We start from the raw sequence: 26,947 nt of genomic DNA on the forward strand, positions 1-26,947 counted from the left end.
CCTGAGTAGCTGGGATTACAGGCACCCGCCACCATGCCTGGCTAATTTGTCTATTTTTAGTAGAGATGGGGTTTCACTATGTTGGCCAGGCTGATCTTGAACTCCTGACCTCAAGTGATCCATCTGCCTTAGCCTCCCAAAGTGCTGGGATTACAGGCATGAGCCACCACGTCCAGCCCTAAAAAACTTTTTTGTCATATTAGTACTTTAGGTAACTTGTCATACACAGAGATTTATTGGTGTAAAAGACCTCTTGATATGAATTTTTGATAACTTGTTTGGAAAATAGTTCTATCTAAGCTGTGTTGCAGAGCTTCCTATTATAAATTATATTATAGCTTTCTTCCTTCTAATTTCCAGGCTGAGGTCCTTTATATCTTTTTTTGAGTTAGGGCTAACATAGCCTTATTTATTTATTTATTTTTTAATTATTACTGTTTAATAAGCTAGCTTTCAGTTCAGTTACATTTATCACTCACTTCCTTTAGACTTCTTAGATCTCTCTCCTATTTGGTATTTTACTTGCCTAAATTATTTTCAGAAGTTAGAATCATCTGGTGCCTTATGTTTTTTGAAATACTTTCCTAAGTTAATTATACAATATCTGTAGATATTTTGTTAGATGTACATACAGATGTTTAAATTTTGACCCTTTAAGATAATTTGCCACCATGGTTCTGTTTTATTTTTTGTCTTTTTTGCCATCTTTTTTTTTTGAGATGGAGTCTCACTCTGTCACCCAGGCTGAAGTGCAGTGGCACGATCTCGGCTCACTGCAGCCTCCAGCTACTGGGTTCAAGCAATTCTCGTGCCCCAACCTCTGGAGTAGGTTGGGGTTACAGGTGTGTGCCACCATGCCTGGCTAATTTTTGTGTTTTTAGTAGAGATGGGGTCTCACCATGTTGGCTGCACTGGTCTTGAACTCCTGACCTCAAGTGATCCACCCGCCTCAGCCTCCCAAAGTGCTGGGTTTACAGGTGTGAGCCACTGCGCCCAGCTTTTTTTTTTTTTTGCCATCTTTCTCAAATAAAGAATTTTCCAGTTGGCCATGGTGGTTCACATCTGTAATCCCAGCCCTTACAGAGGCCAAGGTAGAAGGATCACTTGAGATTAGGAGTTTGAGACCAGCCTGGACAACGCGGTGAAACCCCATCTCTACTAAAAATACAAAAATTAGCCAGGCATGTTGGTGCATGCCTGTAGTCTCTATTACTTGGGAGACTGAGGCACAAGAATCTCTTGAACTCAGGAGGCAGAGGTTTCAGTGAGCTATGATTGTGCCACTGTACTCCAGCCTGGATGACAGAGTGAGACCTTTTCTTCTTTCTCCTTGTTTTTCTTCTTCAAACTAGACTACCTTATACTTATTTGGATCACATTTCCTCTTATTGTTTTTGTCTTATTTCCATGTTTTTTCCTCTACCCCTTAAAACAAATTTAAAAAGAAATTTTTGTAAAAATGAATTATACAATTATGTGTATTTCTTTACCTATTTACATAATTCCATTTTTTCCTACATTAGTTAATAAACAGTTGCTATATGCTTCTAGACCTATTTCTAGGTGTGAATTTCTTTTTATTCTCTGGAGACTTACCAAGCTTTCTGGTTCTTTCTTTTATAATTCTGGAAAATTCTCTGTCATTTATCTCTTTGAATATCATGTTTTAAGTTCTTTCTGTCTTTCTTCTGTCATTGTCCTTACCATCCTCCACCTAGAATTTCTGTCAGAAATTCAGCACACCAGATGAACAACTGAGCTAGAAATCAGATTAACTTTCATAAAAGCAAAAGAAACCTATATCTGCTACATAGCCATTTTACCTTAAAGACTGAAAATTAAGGATGACCACATATGAGGAGTCCCGTTATTACAGAGGAGATACGACTTTAAAAACTACTTTTGTTTATCTGTTGCATTCTTTTAAATAGCTTGCAGCACAGTGCGATACCTAATAATGGTTGCTTAATAATTGCTTGCTGTATTGAGTTTATAAAGATTTTATGTTATTTTACCAACTTTTAAACATCGTTTTAAGAATTCCTTCATTTTATCTTAGTTTATGATAACAGCCACTATTTTTTGAGGACTTAGTATGCTTGAGTAGGTAGCATCTCCAGTTTACAGATGTGGCAGTTGACCTTCAGAATGTAGGTTGCAAACCAATTAATTATGAAAGCCAGTTTGGAAATTCATGCCTATCTAATTTAAAATTCCATGCCCTTTCTATTTTCTGTGTTACTTCTGTTCAGATCAAATGTTATGACCAGAAACCATGCTAGTTGGTCTTTAGAAATTATTATGATTATTATTATTGTTATTATTTTGAGACAGAGTCGTGCTGTGTTGCCAGACTGGAGTGCAGTGGTGTGATCTCGGCTCACTGCAACCTCCGCCTCCTGGGTTCAAGCAATTCGCCTGTCTCAGCCTCCAGAGTAGCTGAGACTACACATGCGCAGCACCGCGCCCAGCTAATTTTTTTATCTTTAGTAGGGACAGGGTTTCACCATGTTGGCCAGGATGGTCTCGATTTCTTGACCTCAGCTAATCTGCCTGGCTCGGCCTCCCAAAGTACTGGGAGTACAGGTAGGTGTGAGCCACTGCACCCGGCCGGTCTTTAGACATTCTAAATTAAGTCTTAGTCTGTCATGACAATTAAATTTGGGACCTCAAATGCATGCACATGTGTATTTACATATTTGTGTACATAAATATAGGTCTTTCTAGGGAGTGGAAGGGATGAGTAGCCAGAGCACACAGGATTTTTTGGGCACTGAAAATATTTGATACGCTGGTACATGTCATTATATATTTTTTCAAACCCATAGAATGTGTGCAACCCTATGAATGAACCCTAAATTCATATGAAGAATGAACCCTAAACTATGGACTTTGGGTGATAATGATGTGTTAATGTAGGTTCATCAATTTTTCAGTCAACAGTTTGTTTGTTTGTTTGTTTATTTATTTATTTTTGAGACAGTCTTGCTCTTTTGCCCAGGTTGGAATGCAGTGGTGCAGTCATAGCTCACTGCAGCCTTGAACTCCCAGCCTCAAGCGATCCTCCCACCTCAGTCTCCTGAGTAGCTGGGACTACAGGCATACACCACCATGCCAGGTTAATTTTTGTATTTTTTGTAGAGATGGGGTTTCGTCATGTTGCCCAGGCTGGTCTCAAACTCCTGGGCTCAGGCATTCTGCCTACCTTGGGCTCCCAAACTGCTGGGATTATAGGCGTGAGCCACTGTGCCTGGCAATCAACAAATACTGATAATGTGGTAGGCTATGTCTATGTGTGGCAGGGGATATATGAGAGATGTCTGTACTTTGCTCTTTATTTTGCTGTGAACTTAAAACTGCCCTGATGAAAATAAAGCCCTTAAAAACAAACAAAAAACATCTATTTTAAGCATCTTAACATTTTTCATAATACAGTATTCCTCATTATAGCTACACAACAGTTTTCCCATCATTAACTTCTTATTTACATTTTTTTCCTGGGCATATTTGTGCTAAACTAAATGTACTCCACCTCCCAGTTATATACAGAGTTTCCACATTATTACAAACTATGAGATAATGCTACAGGTATGATTTGAGACTCTTTTTGTTTGTTTCTCATGTTATAATATTCTCTTTGACTTCTCTAGAGTTCTTTATGGGCAGATGTAGTGAACAATGAGAATTGACCACATAAAATTTACTTAAATATGGGAAGGTAAATGAGATGTGGCTGGGCAAACATAGAAATGTAGTATAATATAAAGCAGCACTCCATTGTAGAACTGCTGCCAGGAAAGTATCTAAACATCTGGAATATGGTCAGAATTCTATATTAAATAATGCAGTGCAAGCATGTAGTATGTCCAAGTTAAAAAACTCTTGTATTGAAGATGTAAGGCATCTTACCTAAAGGAGTGCAGCATTTACAATTTGGGAATACAGAGGAAAGAAAAGGTCTATATGTAAAATTACCAAATTGAAAAAAAAAAAAAGGTGAAAATACTTAGTGATGATGGCATGTATTCTTTCTAAAAAATGAAACCAAAAAGTTTTTTAAATGAGGTGGAGTCTCACTGTGTTGCTCAGGCTGGTCTTGAACTCCTGGGCTTGCAATCCTCCCACCTCATTCCTTCAAGTAACTGGGATTACAGATACATGCTACTGTGCCTGGTTATGAGAGGAATGTGAATTTTAAAAGCATTTCTGGAAAGTAAATCAGCAAGCAATATTTACTAAATTAAATGTAGCTAGGCTGGGCGCAGTTCTCATGCCTGTAATCCCAGTACTTTGGGAGGCTGAGGTGGGCGGAGCACCTGAGGTCAGAAGTTTGAGACTAGCCTGGCCAACATGGCAAAACCTGGTCTACAAAAAAATTAGCTGGGCATGGTGGCAGGTGCCTGTAATCCCAGCTGCTTGGGAGTCTGAGGCAGAGACAATCACTTGAACCCGGGGAGGCAGAGGTTTCAATGAGCTGAGATCGCGCCATTGCACTCCAGCCTGGGCAACAGAGCGAGACTCCATCTCAAAAAAAAAAAAAAAAAAAAAAAGTATCTGGCAATCCCAAACATGCCCTTTAACTTAGGAGATTTTACTTTTTTTCTTAGTTTTTAATTTTTTGAGACAGAGTCTCACTGTCACCCAGGCTGGAGTGCAGTGGTGCGATCTCGGCTCACTGAAGCCTCTGCTTCCCAGGGTCAAGTAATTCTTGTGCCTCAGCCTCCTGAGTAGCTGGGATTACAGGTGTGTGCCACTGGCTAATTTCTGTAATTTTAGTAGAAATGGGGTTTCACCATGTTGGCCAGGCTGGTCTCTAACTCCTGGCCTTAAGCAGTCCGCCCACCTTGGCCTCCCAGAGTACTGGGATTACAGGCATGAGAGCCACTGCGCCCAGCCAGTAGTTTCACTTTTGAAAGTCTGTTTCCGCCGGGCGCTGTGGCTCAAGCCTGTAATCCCAGCACTTTGGGAGGCCGAGACGGGCGGATCACGAGGTCAAGAGATCGAGACCATCCTGGCTAACACGGTGAAACCCCGTCTCTACTAAAAAAATACAAAAAATCTAGCCAGGCGAAGTGGCGGGTGCCTGTAGTCCCAGCTACTGGGGAGGCTGAGGCAGGAGAATGACGTAAACCCCAGAGGCGGAGCTTGCAGTGAGCTGAGATCCAGCCACTGCACTCCAGCCTGGGCGACAGAGCGAGATTCCGTCTCAAAAAAAAAAAAAAAAAAGAAAGTCTGTTTCATATGAACAAAAGTACTCGTATATTACCAGAGCAGATTGTTTTTACCAGGATGTTTATAGTCAGACAGCCTGAATGTACATCAGTAGGAATGGTCAAATAAATTGTTACAGCCATATTATGCAATATTATGAAGCGATTAAATACTGAGTTAGGTGTATATTTGTTGACCTGAAGGGATTTACATGAGGTATTGAGTGAGAACAATAAGATACAGAGCAATGTGTATACTATGATCTCATTTTGTAAAACAGTTATCTAAAAAGTAAAAAATCTCTGCTGTATTTAACAACAGTCAGCTTTCAGTATCTGTAGTTTCCACATCTGTGGATTCAACCAACTATGGATCAAAAAGACTTAGAAAAAAAATTATGGCTGAACTAAACACGTACAGACTTTTCCTCTTTTCATTATTGCCTATACAATACAGTATAATAACCATTTGCATAGCATTCACCTTGTATTAGATATTATAAATAACCTAGAGATGATTTAAAGTACACAGGATGATTTGCATAGGTTGTATACAAGTATGATGCAATTTTATGCCAGACACTTGAGCATCTGCAGATTTTGGTATCTGAGGGAGGTCCTGGAACCAATCCCCCACAGATACCAAGAGACGACTGTTTATGTTTTATTCAGGATTGAATTACCACGGATAAAATTATGCAAGTAATTTCAGGGTATTAATATTGTTTACTTGGACATACTGGCAGAATGTGAAAATATATATAGTATGAGGGAGCCTGGATAGTTCAGTTAGTAGAGCATCAGACTTAATCAGAGGGTCCAGGGTTCAAGTCCCTGTTTGGGTGTGTCCTGCAGCTTTTGGCACCTAATTCTCATTCTACCTTTGAAAACGGAAGAAAGAAAAAAAGTATTGTTTTTGCTGGGCATGGTGGTGCACATCTGTCGTCTCAGATACTCAGGAGGCTAAGGTAGGAGGATCGCTTGAGCCTGGGAGGTTGAGGCTACAATGAGCCAAGATTGCGCCTCTGCACTCCAGCCTAAGCTACAGAGCAAGACTCTGTCTCAACATTCCCCACCCCTGCAAATATGTTTGTGTGTGTGTGTGTGTGTGTGTGTGTGTGTGTGTATATGTGTATATACACACACACACACACAGACACACTGTGTGTCAGTGGCAATCTGAAGTATAAAATCTACATGTATTACTATAAATATGTAAACATTTTAGTAGGCTCATTGGCAAGACTCATGAACATTAATTGACTTTGGTATGGGAGCCTGCATGATTGTGCCCATGTTTGCAGTTCAGCAACTGAAGTGAAAAAGAGACCAGTTCTTCCAAGTGCTTATTCTGAGGTTACTTGTTTTTCAGTTAACATTTCTCTGAAAAGACCAGACTACAAATTATAAAAGCTTTATGTTTTATTATTGCCAATCCCTTTTAAAGTTGAAGTAGTTAACATTTGGAGTGAATTGGATTACTTTTTATTCTAATTTGTGTGTTTTCCAACTTTTAATTTTCAAATAGTTCAAGCCTTCATAAAGGTAGAAAGCATAGGATAATAAACCCTACATATCCTTCACCTAAACTGATTATTAATATTTTGTTTTATTTTGGATAAAAAAGGAGCAAAAGCTCACCTTTTTTCTCATTACTCTAATCAGCTACTGTTAATGTCATGCGGTTTATATTCTTTGCCACTAAACATATTTCTTATTTGCTTAAAATTTTTAAATGAAAGCATAACTTATGGTAGATGAATACACAGAATTATGTGTTATAGTTTGAGTTTTGACAAATGTATATACAGTTGTAATCTATACCCCTGTAAAGATAGCATATCTGTCACCCCAGGAAGTTCTCACATGTGATTTCCCAGTCACCCTCATCTCTACCAATAGCTTCTACTGTTCTGTTTTCTTTTGTTTTAGAGAGTTTTTCCTGCTTTTGATGTTGTTGCATACATCAATATATCTTTCCTTTTTATTGCTAAGTATATTTCATTATATGAATATAACAAGTTACCAGTTTTTCTGCTGATTGAATTTGGGTTGGATATTGCTTTGAGTTATTATGAGTAAAGCTATTATGACATTCTCATACAAGTCTTTTTGCATCATAGAGTTAACATTTGAGTATGCTGAGCAAATAAGTAAATCAACAGTATATAATGTGCACAATATGAGGTTCTGTTAAGTGCTGTGAAGAAACAAATCAGGGTAAGGAGATAGAGTAGGATGGAGGATGGTCTCCAGAAACAGCTTCCTGATTAAGAGATACTTTAGCAAAGACCCAGAAAAGTATACAAGTGGACTATGCAGATCACTAGGAGAAACTGTGTATTTCCAACCAGAGAGGAGAAAGTGCAGCATTACTGAGGCAGGGGTGTGTTAGACATACGCCAGTATGGGTGCAGAATGAGCAATGTGGGGAAATGTTAAGGAGATATTGGCACCGTGGTAAGAAGAGCAAGACAGGAGTCAAGGACATGAAGAGTATCTTTTTTTTTTTTTTAACTAGAAAAGTAGATGAATGGTTTCACCATAGTAGAGTTGCCGAAAACAACAAAAATTATATAAAGTGTGAGTTCTCATATGTTGCAGCACCATGCTTAGTGCTTTGCGTATGTTATCTTTTTACAACAGTACTATGTGGCATATTGGCACTTATCCCCATTTTACAGATGAAAGGATTAAAACACTAAGGGATTAAATTTAGTAGCCTTTATCAATAATTTTGTTTACAATTTTCAGCAGATGAGTTGACCATGTATTTTTTTTGACAGTAGCTTTTTCAGTGAGTAAGGGTAACTAACAGAAAATAATTCTTGTCTAGCTTTGAGGTTCGTACATGGCATTTAGTACTACAAGAATTTGGACAAGTTATTTAACCTCTCTTAAGATCACTTTACTCCTCTATAAAATAGAAGATTTGTGTTTGGTGCTTTTTAAGGTCTGATGAGTCTAATCTGTGAAAGAGCACAGGGAGCTGATTATCAAAGTGAAATAGAAGTTACCATTAAAGGTTAGGGGATACCTCATATATTTAACATTAAAAAAATACTGTCTTTAATATAGTTTAGTAAACTTTTTGAAGTCACTGTGGAGGCTAAAACGTGCACACATATTTTAGATATTTGAGGCAAATGGCAAAAATGTCTTTGGTGATCATATTTAGTTGAAACAATTCAAGGTAATACAATTTATGTCTTGTTTCTCCTTTTTTGTGGGTTTGTTGATGGTGCCTGGAGCCTCTCCATCTGTTTTCCTATTTCTCCTTCTTTATCTCATCTTCCACTTCATCTCTCTTCTCTGTCTCAAAAAATTGCTCACAATTTCCTGTTTAGATAAATGAGAGTATTACTCAATTCATAATGCAGATTATAGAAAATTTGCTAAGAAAATAGAATTTTGTAGCACACAACAACCTTGACAGAATCTAAAAATTTACATATAATATGTATTAGCAATAGAATCAAACTTTATGGATAAAATTTAGATTTGCAAAATTTAACTATACCTTGAAAGCTCACGTTGAGTGAATATGTAAGTTAAACTCAACAAGGACAAACTGATTGAATCAAATCTATCTTAAAAATGGTTTCAGTAAAATAAAAAATGAAGCAGAAGACTTGGAAATGTTTTAAAGGATAAATTTAGTTGTTCAATGGAATCCTTCTAGAAAATATTTTTCCCAGGGAAAATGATTAGTTTTAGTATACTTTTGCATAAAATCTTCACGTTCAAGACATAATCCTTAACATCAAAAGAGTAGAGTTATTTCTTTATCAGTTGGATTTTTATTTGCCTCTGGGTCTATTTTTGGACCCAGGCAGAAGCTGTTTCTATTTTATGTCTTGAAAAATCCTTAAGGCTGATTTCTGAGCTTAAATCCTATGGTTTAAAGAGTTTACAATGGTGTGTGTGGTGGGGGATATTATTTAACATTTTCTGACAAGCAAACGCTTTTGAATTTTGTTGCGTGGGAGAGGAGTTGGTGACTTGGTAGTCAAGCCCATTTTCATTACTTTAATTGTGCGATTTATTAGGATTTTAAGCTTTTTATAAATGTTTTAGTGTTATGGGACAGAATTAAAAGGATTTAGAATAAAAGGAGTTTAACAAAAGGACTTTGCAACAGGATTGCAATAGTTTTTATATTTGATGGATTTGGCTAGCCGCTTTTCATTTCAATCATCATGGTACATTCTGTTAAATGGTGTAGAACAGGTGTGTGTAACGTCATTCTCTCTACTGTACATGCAAATAAACACACAATTTTATATATAAAAAGTTAATCCGTTGCAATTTGGAGGATTATGTTATGGGAGGGTGATGACTCCATTAGGCATCATGAAGAATGAAGAGTACATGCTATTTATACTGCATGAAAAAACAAGTTAATAGCTACAATGTTCATGAGATGTAGAATTTTTATGTGGACACTTTTATTCAAGATATCCACAATAAAATTATTTAAATGAAAATTAAGATTTTGTTACATTGTTTTCTGACTCTGAAATGAGAATTTTTTTTTTACTGGATGGTCTGCCTTATATAAAGTTGGAAGTTTAGTTAGTATCTGTTTCTTGTAGATTCTGGTCTTTTCTACTTGCATGGACTTTCTAGTAACTGTGTTGGGGGTTATTGCCATTCTCAGTATAGGGCTTTTATTTTGTAGTTTAAAATTTTAGCTTCTTTGATTATCCATAAACTTTATAAATTTTTAGTAAGTATTATGGGCCTAATCTAGAGAGCAAAGTTTGCTGAACTGATATACTTCAGTAGGTTAGTGAAAACTACTGGAGTTCTTCAGTTCAGGTTTGAGAAAAACAATCACAACATTCTTGCCAGTATTATTTGCATTTTAAAAACTTGATGTTTCATTCATCAAAATATCAAATTGATATGTATAATACAGGTACAAACTGTAAAGACCTTAGAAGGACCAGTAAGTAGAAGGAAAATAGGTATTGTTAAAGGTGAAGGCAAAATATGTAGGAGTGAAGAGTTGGCTCTGTATAGATGAAGTTCAGTTATAATTAATTTGGAACATAAATATTGTGGACCGTGGGCCTGTTAATTTTTAACTTATGCTTGGATCAAAAGCAATATTGTTAACTGTGAAATCTGATTTGTTTAGCAGGAGTAATGGTACACAATGTACAGTAAATTATGTTTGAACAAATCTATTCTTGATGCTTTCTCAATACATAATCACAGATTTGTTTAAAAGATGTAGGCACTGATTATTATATAATTATAAAATATTTCAATAACCATAGTTTTATTCATAAACATTAGTTGTGTTTGTAGTTTTTTGTTTGTTTGTTTTTTGAGATGGAGTCTTGCTCTGTCGTCCAGGTTGGAGTGCAGTGGTGTAATCTTGTTCAAGCAATTCTACCTCAGCCTCCCGAGTAGCTGGGATTATAGGCATGCACCACCACGCCTGGCTAATTTTTGTATTTTTACTAGAGACAGGGTTTCACTATGTTGGCCAGGCTGATCTTGAACTCCTGACCTCAGGTGATCCACCTGCCTTGGCCTCCCAAAGTGCTGGGATTACAGGCATGAGCCACTGCACTCAGCCTTAGTTTTGTTTTTCTTTTAGAGGTGAAGATCTTGCTATATTGCCCAGGCTGGAGTGCAGTGGCTATTCACAGGTATAATCATAGAGCACTATAGCCTCAAACTGCTGGGCTCAAACATCCATTGTAGATACTGTAGTCTGGTGTCTAAGAAATGATAGAACTTATCTTAACTTAATTTTCAGTCTTATAATCACAATTAAAAAGTATTATATTATGTCAAGTCACAATCTCAGTGTATTACCATTAACCTTTCCTTCTTTGGATTAAACCTCATTATTTTTGGAGGAATCAATTAACATGGATTGTTAATGTTACAAATGCTTTTTACTGACCAGGTGTGGTGACTCACGTCTGTATCCTCGCTCTCTGGGAGGCTGAAATGGGAGACTCACTTGAGGCCAGGAGTTTGAGACTAGCCTGGGCACAGAGAGAGACCTCCATGTCTACAAAATATTAAAGAATTAGCTGGGCATGGTGGCGCATGCCTGTAGTACTAGCTACCAGGGAGGCTGATGAGGAAGGATCATTTGAGCCCAAGAGTTAGTGACTGGAGTGAGCTATGATGTCACCACTGTACTCCAGCCTAGGTGACAGAGCAAGACCCCATCTCTAAAAATCAGACACAAAAAATGCTTTTTATCACCCAGCCTAAGAAATAAAACAAAGAGTTTTGAAGTCCTCTGGCTACATCTTCCAAATATTTTTTTCTTCCTAAACCTGTAAGAGTTAAATCCCTATCCTGAAATTAGTGTTTATCTTTCTTATGTATTTATGTATCCTTGTCTCTATGGATATTTGTCATGTTGAAATACCATCCCTGGCTGGGTGCAGTGGCTCACGCTTATAATCCCAGCACTTTGGGGGGATGAGGTGGGCGAATCATGAGGTTAGGAGTTCGAGACCAGCCTGGCCAACCCAGTGAAACCCGGTCTCTACTAAAAATACAAAAATTAGCTGGGTGTAGTGACAGGTGCCTGTTATCACAGCTACTCAGGAGGCTGAGGCAGGAGAATTGCTTGAACCTGGGAAGTGGAGGTTGCAGTGAGCCGAGATCTTGCCACTGCACTCCATCCTGGGCGACACAGCTAGACTCCATCTCAAACAAAAAAAAAAAAAAAAAAAAAAAAAAGGGCCGGGCGTGGTGGCTCACACCTGTAATCCCAGCACTCTGGGAGGTGGAAGCGATCCCTCATGATCCCTCATGAATAGATTAATGCTCTCCCTAGGGAGTGAGTGAGTTCTCACTCTGTTAGTTTCCAGAAGAGCTGACTGTTAAAAAGAGCCTGCCCAGCCATTTGGCATGTGATCTCTGCAAATGCTGGCTCACTTCTGCTTTGTGTTATGAGTTGAAGCAGCCTGAGGCCTTCATCAGATGCTCAGTATTGAACTTTCCAACCACCAGAAGTGTGAGCCAAGTAAACCCCTTTTCTTTAGACTACCCAGTCTCAGGTATACTGTTATGGCAACACTAACTGGACTGAAACAATGTGTGTGACTGCTTTATTTTTTTATTTTTATTTTTTCCCCTCTGCTACCCTAGTGTGACTGTGTTAGATATCTCATCTCAGTGGAATCATGTAATATTTATCTTTTTGTGATTGGCATATTTCACTTATAATGTTCTCAAGGTTCATCCATGATGTAGCATGTGACAGAATTCCCTTCTTTATAGTTATTTTTAATTTTTAATTAATTAATTTACTTTTTTAAGATGGAGTCTCATTCTGTCCCCCAGGCTGGAGTGCAGTGGCACGATCTTGGCTCACTGCAGCCTCCGCCTCCCAGGTTCAAGCAGTTCTCTGCCTCAGCCTCCTGACTAGCTGGGATTATAGGCGCCTGCCACCATGCCCGGCTAATTTTTGTGTTTTTAGTAGAGACGTGGTTTCACCATCTTGGCCAGGCTGGTGTTGAACTCCTGACCTCGTGCCTGCCAAAGTGCTGGGATTACAGACATGAGCCACTGTGCTTGACCTTCATTTTTATTTTTTATTTTTCCATAAGTTATTGGGGGTACAGGTGGTATTTGGTTACATGAGTAAGTTCTTTAGTGGTGATTTGTGAGATTTTGATGCATCTGTCACCTAAGCAGTATACATTGTACCACATTTGCAGTCTCTTATCCCTTGCCCCCATCTCACTTCCCCTCCAAGTCCCCAAAGTTCACTGCATCATTTGTATGCCTTCACGTCCTCATAGCCTAGCTCCCAGATATTAGTGAGAACATAGGATGGTTGGGTTTCCATTCCTAAGTTACTTCACTTAGAATAAAAGTCTCCAGTCTCATCCAGGTCACTGCAAATACTGTCAATTCATTCCTTTTTATGGCTGAGTAGTATTACATCATATATATATATACACACACACACACACACACACACACGAGAGTTTCTTTATCCACTCATTGATGGGCATTTGGGTTGGCTCCATGGTTTTGCAGTTGTGAATTGTGCTGCTATAAACATGCGTGTGCAAATATCTTTTTTGAATAATTATTTCTTTTCTTCTGGTTAGATACCCAGTAGTGAGGTTGCTGGATCAAATGGTAGTTCTACTTTTGGTTCTTTAAGGAATCTCCACACTGTTTTCCACAGTGGCTGTACTAATTTACATTCCCACCAGCAGGGTAGAAGTGTTCCCTGATCGCCGCATCCACGCCAACATCTACTGTTTTTTGATTCTTTGATTATGGCCATTCTTGCTGGAGTAAGGTGGTATCGCATTGTGGTTTTGATTTGCATTTCCCTGATCATTAGTGATGTTGAGCATTTTTTCATATGTTTGTTGGCCATTTGTCTGTCTTCTTTTGAGAATTGTCTATTCATGTCCTTAGCCCACTTTTTGATGGAATTGTTTTATTCTTAATGATTGGTTTGAGTTCGTTATAGATTCTGGATATTAGTCCTTTGTCAGATGTGTAGATTGTGCAGATTTTCTCCCACTATGTGGATTGCCTGTTTGCTCTGCTGACTGTTCCTTTTGCTGTGCAAAAGCTCTTTAGTTTAATTATGTCCTAGCTACTTACCTGTGTTTTTATTGCATTTGCTTTTGGGTTCTTGGTCATGAAATCTTGCCTAAGCCAATGTCTAGAAGGGTTTTTCCAATGTTATATTCTAGAATTTTTATAGTTTCAGGTCTTAGGTTTAAGTCCTTAATCCATCTTGAGTTGATTTTTGTGTAAGGTGAGAGATGAGGATCCAGTTTTATTCTCCTACAGGTGGCTATCCAATTATCCCAGTACCATTTGTTGAAAAGGGTGTCCTTTCCCCTCTGTATGTTTTTGTTTGTTTGTTGAAAATCAGTTGACTGTAAGTATTTGGGTTTATTTCTGGATTCTGTACTCTGTTCCATTGGTCTGTCTGCCTATTTTTATACCAGTACCATGCTGTTTTGGTGACTGTGGCCTTACAGTATGGTTTGAAATTAGGTAGTATGAGGCCTCCGGTTTGTCCATTTTGCTTAGTCTTGCTTTGGCTATATGGGCTCTTTTTTCGTTCCATATGAATTTTAGAATTTTTTTTTCTAATTGTGTGAAGAATGGTGGTGGTATTTTGATGGGGATTGCTTTGAATTTGTAGATTGCTTTTGGCAGTATGGTTGTTTTCGCAATTTGATTCTACCCATCTGTGAACGTGAGCATGGGATATGTTTCCATCTGTTTTTGTCATCTGTGATTTCCTTCAGCAGTGTTTTGTAGTTTTCCTTGTAGAGGTCTTTTGATTCCTTGGTTGTGTATATTCCTAAGTATTTTATTGTATTTGTTTTGCAGCTATTGTAAAGGGGCTTGAGTTCTTGATTTCTTTCTCCTCTTGGTCGCTGTTGGTGTATAGAAGAACTACTGATTTGTGTACATGAATTTTATATCCAGAAACTTTGCTGAATTCTTTTATCAGTTCTAGGAGCTTTCTGGAGGAGTCATTAGGGTTTTCAAAGTAAACGATCATATTGTCAGCAAACAGTGACAGTTTGACTTCCTCTTCACCGATTTGAATGCTCTTTATTTTTTTCTCTTGTCTGATTGCTCTGGATAGGACTTCCAGTACTGTGTTGAAGAGGAGTGGTGAGAGTAGGCATCCTTGTCTTGTTCCAATTCTCAGAGGGAATACTTCCAACTTTTCCCCATTCAGTATTGTGTTGACCGTGGGTTTGTTATAGTTTTCTTGAATTAGGTTAAGGCATGTCCCTTGTATGATGATTTTGCTGAGAGTTTTAATCATAAAGGGGTGCTGGATTTTGTCATGCTTTTTCTGCATCTGTTGAGATGATCATGTGATTTCGTTTGTTTGTTTGTTTGACAGAGTCTTGCTCTGTTGCCCAGGTTGGAGTGCAGTGCTGTGATCTTGGCTCCCTGTAGCCTCTGCCTCCTGGGTTCAAGCAATTCTTGTGCCTCAGCTTTCTGAGTAACTGGGATTACAGGCATGTGCCACCACACCTGGCTAATTTTTGTATTTTTAGTAGAGACAGAGTTTCACCATGTTGGCCAGGCTGCTGTCGAACTCCTGACCTCAAGTGATCCACCCACCTCGGCCTCCCAAAGTGTTGGGATTATAGGTGTGAGCCACCACTCCCTGCCGTGATTTTTGTTTTTAATTTGGTCTATATGGTGTATCACATTTGTTGACCTGCGTATGTTAAACCATCCCTGCATCCCTGATATGAAACCCACTCGATCATGGTGAATTATCTCTTTGATATGTTGTTGGATTCGGTTAGTATTATATTATTCGGTTATATTAACAAAATAGTAAATATTTTGTTAAGGATTTTAGCATCTGTGTTCATCAAGAATATGGGCCTGTAATTTTCTTGTTTGGTTATATCCTTTCCTGGTTTTGGTATTAGGGTAATGATGGCTTCGTAGAATGTATTAGGGACGGTTCCTCCTTTCTTTCTCTTGTGGAATAGTGTCAGAACGATTGGTACCAGTTCTTCTTTGAATGTCTATTGGAATTCTGCTGTAAATCTGTCTTGTCCTGGATTTTTTTTGTTGGTAATTTATAAAATTACCGTTTCAGTCTCACTGCTTGTTATTGGTCTGTTCAGGGTATCTAAGTCTTCCTGATTTCAGCTAAGTTGTATTTTTCCAGGAATTTATCCTTCTTTTCTAGGTTTTCTAGTTTACTTGCATAAAGGTGTTCATAGTAGTCTTGGCTGATCATTTGTATTTCGTGTCAGTTGTAATACCTCCTGTTTCGTTTCTTAAAGAGGTTATTTGGATTTTCTCTCTTCTTTTCTTGGTTAATCTTGCTAATGCTCTATCAATTTTATTTATCTTTTCTAAGAACCAGCTTTTTGTTTCTTTTTTGTATTTTTTTTTTTTTTCATTTTCATTTAGTTCTGCTCTGATCTTGGTTATTTCCTTTCTTCTGCTGGGTTTGGGTTTGATTTGTTCTTGTTTCTCTAGTTCCTTGAGGTGTGACCTTAGAATGTCAGTTTGTGCTCTTTCAGGCTTTTTGATGTAGGCATTTAGGGCTATAAACTTTCCTCTTAGCACCATCTTTGCTATATCCCAGAGGTTTTGTTTTTGTTTTTATTTTATTTTTTTGAGACAGAGTCGCACTCTGTTTACCAGGCTGCAGTGCTGAGGCGTGATCTCTGCTCACTGCAGCTTCCACATACCAGGTTCAAGCGATTCTCCTGCTTTAGCCTCCTGAGTGGCTAGGATTAAAGGTGTGTGCCACCATGCCCAGCTAATTTTTTGTATTTTTAGTAGAGATGAGGTTTTGCCACGTTGGCCAGGCTGGTCTTGAACTTCTAGCCTCAAGTGATCCACCCACCTTGACCTCCCAAAGTGCTGGGATTACAGGCGTAAGCCACCGTGCCCGACCATTTTCCTTCTTTTTTAAGGCTGCGTAATCCATTTCAATGTACCACCTTTTCTTTATCCATTCATCTATCAGTAGACTTTAGGGTTGCTTCCATCTGTTGGCTATTATGAATAATGCTGCAGTGAACATAGTTGTGCAAGAGTTTGCTACATTTGTTTTTACTTTTAGTTTTTTTTTTTTTTTTTCTGTGGGGTGGGAAACAAGATCTTGCCATGCTGTCCAGGCTGGCCTTGAGCTCCTGGGCCCAAGCAATTCTCCTGCCCAGCCTCCTGAGTAGCTGGGACTATAGGTGTGTAGCACTACACCTGACTACATATATTTACTTATTTACTTTTAATTTATTATACTTTAAGTTCTGGGATACATGTGCAGAATGTGCACGTTTGTTGCATAGGTATACACATGCCATGGTGGTTTGCTGTGTCTGTCAACCCGTCATCTACATTAAGTATTTCTCCTAATGCTATCCCTCTCCTAGCCCCCCACTCCCCGACAGACCCTGGCGTGTGATGTTCCCCTCTCTGTGTCCGTGTGGTCTTATTGTTCAACTCACACTTACGAGTGAGAACATGTGGTGTTTTAATTAATAAGCTTTATTTCTTAGAGCAGTTTTAGATTCACAGAAAAATTAAGCAGAAAATAGAGTTTTCCAGCCTGGGCAACACGGTGAAACCCCATTTCTACAAAAAATACAAAAAGTAGCCAGGCATGGTGGCATGTGCCTGTCGTCTCAGCTACTCAGGAGGCTGAAGTGGGAGAATCACTTGAGCCGGGAGGTGGAAGTTTCAGTGAGTTGAGGTTGCGCCACTGCTCTCCTGCTTGGGCGATAGTGGGAGAGCCTGTCTCAAACAAACAATAACACATAGAATTTCTGTATACCCCTGACCCTACCCAGGCACTACCCACTTCCCACTTTTTGCATCATAGTGGTACATTTGTTACAAGTGATGATCCTACACTGACACATTATTATTCCCCAGAGCCCCTAATCGACGTTAGGATTCTCTTGGTCTACATTCTAGAAATTTTCACAAATGTATAATGATATATTTCACAAATGTATAATGAAATAATAATCCACCATTTTAGCATCATACAGAAAAGTTTCAGTTAAAACTTAAAACTTAGAAGTCCTTAAAATTCCTCTGTGCTCTATTCATGTCTTCCTCCTAATTCCTGCAACGATTGATCTTTTTACTGCCCCCATAGTTTTGTTTTTCCCAGAATGTCATGTAGTTGGTAACATACAGTATGTAGCCTTTTTATATTGACTTCTTTCAGTGAGCAATATGCATTTAACATTCCTTCACTTTATTTTATGGCTTGATAGCTCATTTCTTTTTAGTCTGTTGTTTGGATATATTACAGTTTATTTATCCATTCATCTGCTAAAGAACATGTTGGTGGCATCCAAGTTTTGGCAATTATAAATAAAGCTGTCATAAACATCGTGTGTAGGTTTTTGTGTGGACAAACGTCTTCAGTTCGTTTTGGTAATTACCAAGGAGGGTGATTTCAGCATTGTGTGGTAAGAGTATGTTTAGTTTTGTAAGAAACTGCCAAACTCCTCCAATGTGGCTGTGCTATTCGGCATTCCCATTAGCAATCTGTGAAAGGTGCTACTTGCATCCTCTTCAGCATTTAGGGTTGTCAGTGTTCTGGAATTTGGTTGTTCTAGTAACTGTGCAATGGTACCTCATTGTTTTAGTCTATAATTCCATAATAACAGATTTCCTCCATTTTCTTCTTTTGTTAAACTTGTTTTAGCTATTCTAACTCCCTTGCCTTTCCACAAAATTTTAGAATACTCGTGTTTCTAATTGCAAAAAATTCTGCTGGATTTTTGGTAGGAATTACATTAAACTTTATGTCAGTTATGTATCTCCATGTATTTAGGTTGTCTTTTGTTTCTTTTATCAGCATTTAGTAGTTTTCAGTACAGAAGTCCTGTACGTTTCATCGATTTATACCTCAGTGTTTACATTTCTTTTGAACAAGTATAAGTGCTACTGTGCTTTAAATTTCAATTTTCATTTGTTCATGATAGTATATATTTTTGTATGCTGATCTTATAGCTTGTGACTTGCTGAACTAACTTATTCTAGTTTTTTAAAAAAATTTTCTTGTTGATTCCTCTGTAATTTTTATGTAACCAATCATGTTATCTGTAAATGGGGAGTTTTTTTTCTTCCTTTCTGATCTGTATGACTTTTACTTTGTTTGCTGCCTTATTGTACTGGATAGAACTTCCAGTACTCTATTGAACAACAGTGGTGAGAGTGGACACTCTTGCTTTATATCTGACCTCAGAGGAAAAGCATTCAGTTTGTATGATGTTAGCTAAAAGTTTTTGTGTTAAGTTATATCATTTAATAGCTGGAGCAACCACTTGAATTCCTGATCCTATAACAATCTGTTTCTTCTCTGGAAGCTTGTAGAAGCATTTGTTTGTTATCACTGTCTTGAAACAATGTACTCTGATACTGGTCTGTTTCATGTACTGTGCTAGAACCTGAAGAAGCTGATAAAATCATAGTTTTTTGTTTTGGGGAAAGTTTTTGAGTTATTTCATGGGTGATTTTCTCCTGTTTTCTCTGTTCTTTCTTTGGAACTTCTGTCATCTATGTATTGGCTGTTTGAGTCCATCCCTTTCAATTTCTTGTGTGTGTGTAAACATGCTCTTTTCTTCTCTTGTGTTTTTGCTCTTCTCTCTGGGAAATTTTCTTAAATTTGCCTCTGATTCTTGGGTTGAGTTTAAAAACAGTATGTGCCTTACCCCAAGGATTATAAATCATGCTGCTTTATAAAGACACATGCACACGTATGCTTATTGTGGCATTATTCACAATAGCAAAGACTTGGAACCAACCCAAATGTCCATCAATGATAGGCTGGATTAAGAAAATGTGGCACTTATATACCATGGAATACTATGCAGCCATAAAGAAGGATGAGTTCATGTCCTTTGTAGGGACGTGGATGAAGCTGGAAACCATCATTCCGAGCAAACTATCACGAGGACAGAAAACCAAACACCGCATGTTTTCACTTATAGGTGGAAACTGAACAATGAGAACACTTGGACACAGGAAGGGGAACATCACACAGCGGGACCTATTATGGGGTGGGGAGAGGGGGGAGGGATAGCATTAGGAGATATACCTAATGTAAATGACAAGTTAATGGGTGCAGCGCACCAACATGGCACAAGTATACATATGTAACCTACACGTTGTGCACTTGTACCATAGAACTTAAAGTTATAATGATAATAATAAAAAATGAAAACAGTATTTTCCTGCCTGTAATCCCAGCACTTTAGGAGGCCAAGGCAAGCAGATCATCTGAGGTCAGGAGTTTGAGACCAGCCTCTACTAAAAATACAAAAATTAGCCTGGCATGGTGGCACACGCCTGTAGTCCTAGGTACTTGGGAGGCTGAGGCAGGACAATCGCTTGAATCTGGGAGGTGGAGGTTGCAGTGAGCCAAAATCACGCCACCGCACTCCAGCCTGTGCAACAGAGTGAGACTTCATCTCAAAAAAAAAAAAAAAAAAAACTATATATATTTATGTAAATATAAATACACACACACACATATATATCCTTGTCTTTGTCATTCTTCAAGAGCTCTCTTTTATTCTCAAAGCATCTTTTTTTTAGTTCTTATTTTGTTCCATGTCTGCAGTATCTTCTCTTACCTCATGGAAATGATTAATGACAATTTTTAATTTTTATTGTGTTCTTCCTGTGTAGTATTAGATACTTTCCAGATGACTGTTAATCCTTGGCTGTTTGCACATAATTGTCAGTGGCAAACTGAAAAGCTAATTGAAAACACTGCATATCTGTTTGTTGACTTTTTGTTTTTTTGAGATGGAGTTTTACTCTTGTTGCCCAGGCTGGAGTGCAGTGGTGCCGTCTGGGCTCACTGCAAACTCTGCCTTCTAGGTTCAAGCGATTCTCCTGCCTCAGCCTCCCGAGTGGCTGGGATTACAGACACCTGGCTAATTTTGTGTTTTTAGTAGAGACGGAGTTTCAGCATGTTGGCCAGGCTGGTCTTGAACTCCTGACCTCTGCCTCGGCCTCTTAAAGTGCTGAGATTACAGGTGTGAGCCACTGTGCCTGGTCTATTTGTTGACTTTTAACTTTATTGTGAGGTGCTTTGGTTGTGTTGTTTGTTTGTTGGAACCCTCTGATGGATAGTATATTTTAGTCTTTCCTCTTAGACTAACATGTCCCAGAGAAGACTTACAAGTGCCCACCTAAAGGATAAGGTTCTGGTGCTAGCGTCCTGGAAGCATCATGGGAGAGGCGACAGGAAGGATAATGAAGGGCTATTTCAATATTACGTATTAATGTTGTCATTTAATCTTCTTCATTTTTTTGTTTGGCATTCACCTTTACCCAGTGTCCTTCTGTCTGTCTCTAGAGAGTAACCTTTCAGCCTTGTGCTGGGAATGGGGAAGGTGAGTTGCCTGACAGGGTAAAAGTCTTACATCGATGTGTTTTTCAGATAGCCAATATCAAATCTAGTGTTCTTTATTTTAGCTTTGTCTCCCATCAAATCCAGTACTTGGTATTATCAGTTATTGTGCCTTTTAAAGATTCTTCGATGTAAAGTAATTCGGGTGTCAGGTTTTCCCCACCATGCACTACCATGAACTTTTACTTAAGATTGCTAAGTCAGTCATCAGTCATCTGTTTCCAAAACTTGTTGGGATTATATGTTTTTAAAGTACATTTAATTTAATTTTTTTCCTAGACTTTTCTGAAGGTATAAAATGAAATTCATGTCTTCAGTCTGCCATCTTTTTTTTTTTTTTTGAGACGGAGTCTTGCTCTGTGGCCCAGGCTGGAGTGCAGTGGCCGGATCTCAGCTCACTGCAAGCTCCGCCTCCCGGGTTTGCGCCATTCTCCTGCCTCAGCCTCCCGAGTAGCTGGGACTACAGGCGCCCACCAACATGCCCGGCTAGTTTTTTTGTATTTTTTAGTAGAGACGGGGTTTCACCGTGTTAGCCAGGATGGTCTCGATCTCCTGACCTCGTGATCCACCTGTCTCGGCCTCCCAAAGTGCTGCAGTCTACCATCTTAACTCAGAAGTTGAAATAACCATTTACTTGTTTCTTCTGGCATTTGCCTTCTTATTTAAAAACAAGGGAAAAATTTTTGGGGAAATTTGTATATTCACATGGTCTGAAAATGAACAAGCATAAAGTATATAATGAAAAGTTTTTTCTATCTTTCTTTTTTTTTCATTTTCCCTCTCATAAGTGGCTATTAAGATTTTTTTTTTTGAGACGGAGTTTCACTCTTGTTGCCCAGACTGGAGTGCAATGGCATGATCTCGGCTCACCACAGCCTCTGCCTCCCAGGTTTAAGCGATTCTGCTGCCTCAGCCTCCCGAGTAGCTGGGATTACAGGCATGCACCACCACATCTCACTAATTTTTTGTATTTTTAGTGGAGACAGGGTTTCTCCATGTTGGTCAGGCTGGTCTCAAACTCCTGATCCACCCACCACGGCCTCCCAGAGTGTTGGGATTATAGGCATGAACCACTGCGCCCGACCACTATTAAGATTTTTATGTATCCTCCTAGGGTTTGTATATGTATGTGTACATATATGCAGGTCTTTTTTTCTCTTCTTTATTAAAAAAAGGTAGTATATCGGCTGGGCGTGGTAGCTCATGCCTGTAATCCCAGCACTTTGGGAGGCCAAGGCGGGTGGATCATGAGGCCAGGAGTTCGAGATCAGCCTGGCCAACATGGTGAAACCCCATCTCTACTAAAAATACAAAAAATAGCTGGGCATGATGGCAGGTGCCTGTAATCCCAGCTACTCTGGAGGCTGAGGCAGGAGAATCATTTGAACCTGGGAGGCAGAGGTTGCAGTGAGCTGAGATCATGCCATTGCACTCCAGCCTTAGGGAGACTCTATCTCAAAACACACACACACACACACACACACACACACACACACACACACACACACACAAAAAAAAAAAAAAAAAAAAACAAAAGGTAGTTTATTATTCTGTATCTTCCTATTGTTGTATGTATTCCTTATTTCCGCTTTGTATCTTCTATCCCATTCCATGTTTTTACAGAGTAATTCATTTTCTTGTTTTGCAGCAGTAGGAAATATTCCATTATAACTTGAAGTTTTCCATTCTTGCTATTATAAACAATGCTGTTGTGAATAGTCTTATATACAAATTATTTCTCTTATGTCTGAGTATATGTGTAGGATGAAGTCCTAGCAGTGACTTACTGGATTAAGGGGTATTTGTATTTCAATTTTGATTAATATGGTGAGAAAATTTTATCAAATTTTTGGAGTTTTTGAGGAGCTCTTAAATAAGTGTCAATGTACATAGTTTAATTTAGTTATATAGTCCCTTTTATTTTAGCTTCATCTCCTATCACATTTAGTACCTGGTATTATCAATTATTGTGGCTTTTAAAGATCCTGTGATGTAAACTAATTTGAGTGTCGGTTTTTCCGTCCCCCCCTCCCCCAAGCACTACCTTGCACTTTTACTTAGGACTGCTAAATCAGTCATCCGTCTGACTTAGCAGGCTTAAGTGAATACACATACACACACACAGTTTTAAAGATATATAGTTATAATATATAAATATATGTATATAAATATATGTAGTTATAAATTTTTAAGTAGAAAATTTCTGACTTATTTAAAGACAGTGTGAATAGTGTGATGATCCCTAAGGAACCCACCAGTCATCATTTTATGACTATTCTTGTTTCATTAGCATTTATTTCCTTCCCTCCAGATTATTTTGAACCCTCCCCAGATGTCATATCAGTTTATTGGTTAACATTTCCTTACTTATTTCTAAAAGATTAGATATCTTAAAAATGTAACCATAGTATTGTAGGGGAGGAAAACTTCTCTAACCTCTCAGGGTTTCTGGCTGGGCCAAAATATTAAACTGATATAAGAGAAATTAACAGGAGAAAAGCATACAAATTTTTATTTCATAAAATTTACATGTACATATGTGTCCGAACAGAGAAATGAAGACTTAAGGAAGTGGCGGCCAGGCACCGTGGCTCACACCTGTAATCCCAGCACTTTGGGAGCCCGAGGCAGGCGGATTGCATGAACTCAGGAGTTCGAGACCAGCCTGGGCAACACGGTGAAACCCCGGCTCTACTAAAATACAAAAAATTAGCCGGGCGTGGTGGCATGCGCCTGTAATCCCAGCTACTCTGGAGGCTGAGGCAGGAGAATAGTTTGAACCTGGCAGGCGGAGGTTGCAGTGAGCCCAGATCTGCCATGGCACTCCAGCCTGGGTGACAGAGCAAGACTCCATCTAAAAAAAAAGAAAAGAGAAGTGGCTCAGCCTAAGCTCTTTTTTTTGTTTTTGTTTTTGTTTTTTGAGATGGAGCCTTGCTCTTGCTCTGTCCACCAGGACGGAGTGCAAGTGTTGGCATGATCTTGGCTCACTGTAACCTCTGCCTCCCAGGTTCAAGCTATTCTCCTGCCTCAGCCTCCTGAGAGGCTGGGATTACAGCGCCCACCACCACGCCTGGCATATATATATATATGTATTTTTTTTTTTGACTAGAGATGGGGTTTCACCATATTGGCCAGACTGATCTCGCACTCCTGACCTCGGCCTCCCAAAGTGATCCACCCGCCTCGGCCTCCCAAAGTGCTGGGATTACAGGCATGAGCCATCGTGCCCAGCTTCGGTCTAAGTTCTTACATGCTAGGTTGAACAAAGAATGACATTTATGGAAAAGTATCTGGGAAGATAAGGGCTAGTTTAACAATGTTCATTTATACAGATTTCTTTCATCTGGCCTTCACATCTCCGGTGATTAAAATGTTCCTTCCTGGTGTGTAGGAAGGTCATCTTTCACTTGGGGGCTTCCTTTCAGGAATCAAAGAGCCAGTCAGAGTGTCTTTCTTACATCTGCTGTTTTTCAAATGCCTTTAGCTCAAAATAATCAATATGCCAAAGAGGTATATTTTGGAGTGATTTGTCCTGAACTCCTTATCATTATCAATATAGTTATCATTATACCATTATCATTATCAATATCATCATTATAGTTTTCATTATCAATATAGTTTTAAGGAACCTCTGTCATGTGTGAGGTTGAGCATTTTTCCTTCTTTATCTTCTTTTTTTTTTTTTTTTTTTATGAGACAGATTCTTGCTCTGTCATCCAGGCTGGAATGCAGTGGCACAATTGTAGTTCACTGCAGCCCACAACTCCTGGGGGCTCAAAAGGTCCTCTTACTTCAGCCTCCTGCGTAGCTAGGGCTACAGGTGTGTGCCACCATACCCAACTAATTTTTTGTTTTTATTTTTTGTAGATACAGAGTTTCGCCCTCTCTCAAGTGATCCTTCTGCCTCAGCCTCCCAAAGTTTTGGGAGTATAGGCGTGAGCAGACACAGAGCACCTTTTCATATGATTCAGAACCATTTATATTTCCTGACTTTACTTTTTTTGCTTCTTGTTCGTATTATATTGGTCTTGTATCCTGTAATATTGTTGAGTTCACTTATTATTATTATTATGTGGACTTAGGATTTGATGGGAGCTGCAACTATGGATATTCTTGTGTTATTACTGCTGTTACTAGGAAAACTCTGAACCATTACCTGTGACATTTGCTGTAGATCTTTTGTAGATGATCATTGTTAGGTTAAAAAACGTATTTTTGTTATATTTTTTATTCTTATAATTAGGTATAGAGTCTAATTGAATACTTTTTCTGCATCTGCTGAAATATTAATATGATTAATTATGTTAATAGATTTTATAATGCAAAACTATTACTGTTGCTTAGGTATATCTAATTCGGTTATGAGAGTTTATTTTTTTCATATATGTTGCTATTTAGTTTGCTGATATTTTGTTTAGGATTTTTGCAACTATGTGTATCAATGGGAATGACCTATAATTTTATAATTTTCTTGTCTTGAACTACCTTTATTTAGCTTGGACATCAACCTTATGCTAGTTTTATGTAAATAGTTGGTGGGGTGTGGGATGGTTTTCTGATCTCATGGGGAAGGTGTATAAGATTGAAATTAGTGCCAATAAAACATTAAACAATTGCTGATTCAGGCCGGCTATGATGGCTTATGCCTGTAATTGTAGCACTTTGGGAGGTTGAGGCAGGTGGATCACCTGAGGTCAGGAGTATGAGACCAGGCTGGCCAACATGGTGAAACCCTGTCTCTACTAAAAATACAAAAATTAGCCAGGCATGACGGTACGTGACTATAGTCCCAGCTGCTCAGAAGGCTGAGGCAGGAGAATCATTTGAACCCAGGAGGCAGAGGTTGCAGTGAGCTGAGATCATGCCACTGCACTCCAGCCTGGGTGACAGAGTGAGACTCTGTCTCAAAAAAAAGAAAAAAAAAAAAAAATTTGCTGGTTCAATTTTTAAAATGAGTACATATATATAATATATAATGATTTTATGTAGTAACTTTTCTTCTTTTTATTCAATTGTATAAATTACATCAACTTTTAATGAATACTTCTCCTTCTCAAGTATTTTGAAAGCATGAAAATAGTGGGAATTATACAATAATATTCCTCAAAGCTTACAATTTATTTTATCCTCCCTGTCAGGTGCTCAAAAATGTGATAACTTTGCTGAAAAAAGACCCCTCCTTGGTGTTTGTAAGAGCATTGGATCCTCTGGGTAAGGAAATTTTAAAAATTCTTTGCATCACCTATTACAAATTTGTATTATTCCAGAGGGAGAACTTTGATGTTATAAAACCTTTGTAACCATAAGACTAAGCTCTCATAGGAGAGAAGAAGAAGGAAGTAAAACATAGTTAGAGTTTCTAACAGTAAATGACATTTATTGATGCTATAGCATGTGCCTGATACTGTTCTAAAGGTGTTGCATGAATTTTCTTTTTTTGTTTCTTACCACAATACTGTGAACAAATACAAATATCTTTCCAGTTAGTGCATTCCCTCTAATTGAATTTCTGGCTGCAAGGAAAGCTAGGAATGATTATGGTTTTGTTAGTAAGGAAAATGATCAAAATGGATATTAGGTTGGCTACTAGCAGTCTCTGCCCCATGCTTTCAGTAAATAGTGTACACTTCAGATCATGTGGCATTGGAGAAGGGAAGAATGTGTTAATAATATAACATGGTTAGGTCTTGGAGTCTTGATTATTGTTTCCTAATGGTATAGTTTGACCTCATAGGCTACAAGACAAATTTCTTCAAGTGTAAATTTTTGGATTGAAGAAGACATACAGCCTTTGAGAATTTACTGTATACTCAGCACTTTGCTAGATATAGGATAA

General features: G+C 38.5%; 1 protein-coding gene across 8 annotated transcripts in view; it reads left to right on the top strand.

Annotated features, from left to right (window-relative positions):
* The window catches only part of BCAS3 (BCAS3 microtubule associated cell migration factor), a 722,154-nt gene that overhangs the window by 102,518 nt on the left and 592,689 nt on the right, over window positions 1-26,947 (top strand). For all 8 annotated transcript variants that reach the window (XM_023204675.3, XM_023204674.3, XM_023204677.2 and 5 more), the window contains one exon: window positions 26,250-26,322. In XM_023204675.3, coding sequence (XP_023060443.1) covers window positions 26,250-26,322 — 73 coding nt within the window. The remainder of the gene's footprint in view (window positions 1-26,249; window positions 26,323-26,947) is intronic.

Source organism: Piliocolobus tephrosceles, chromosome 16 (genome assembly GCF_002776525.5).
Source record: "Piliocolobus tephrosceles isolate RC106 chromosome 16, ASM277652v3, whole genome shotgun sequence".
Lineage (NCBI taxonomy): Eukaryota > Metazoa > Chordata > Mammalia > Primates > Cercopithecidae > Piliocolobus > Piliocolobus tephrosceles.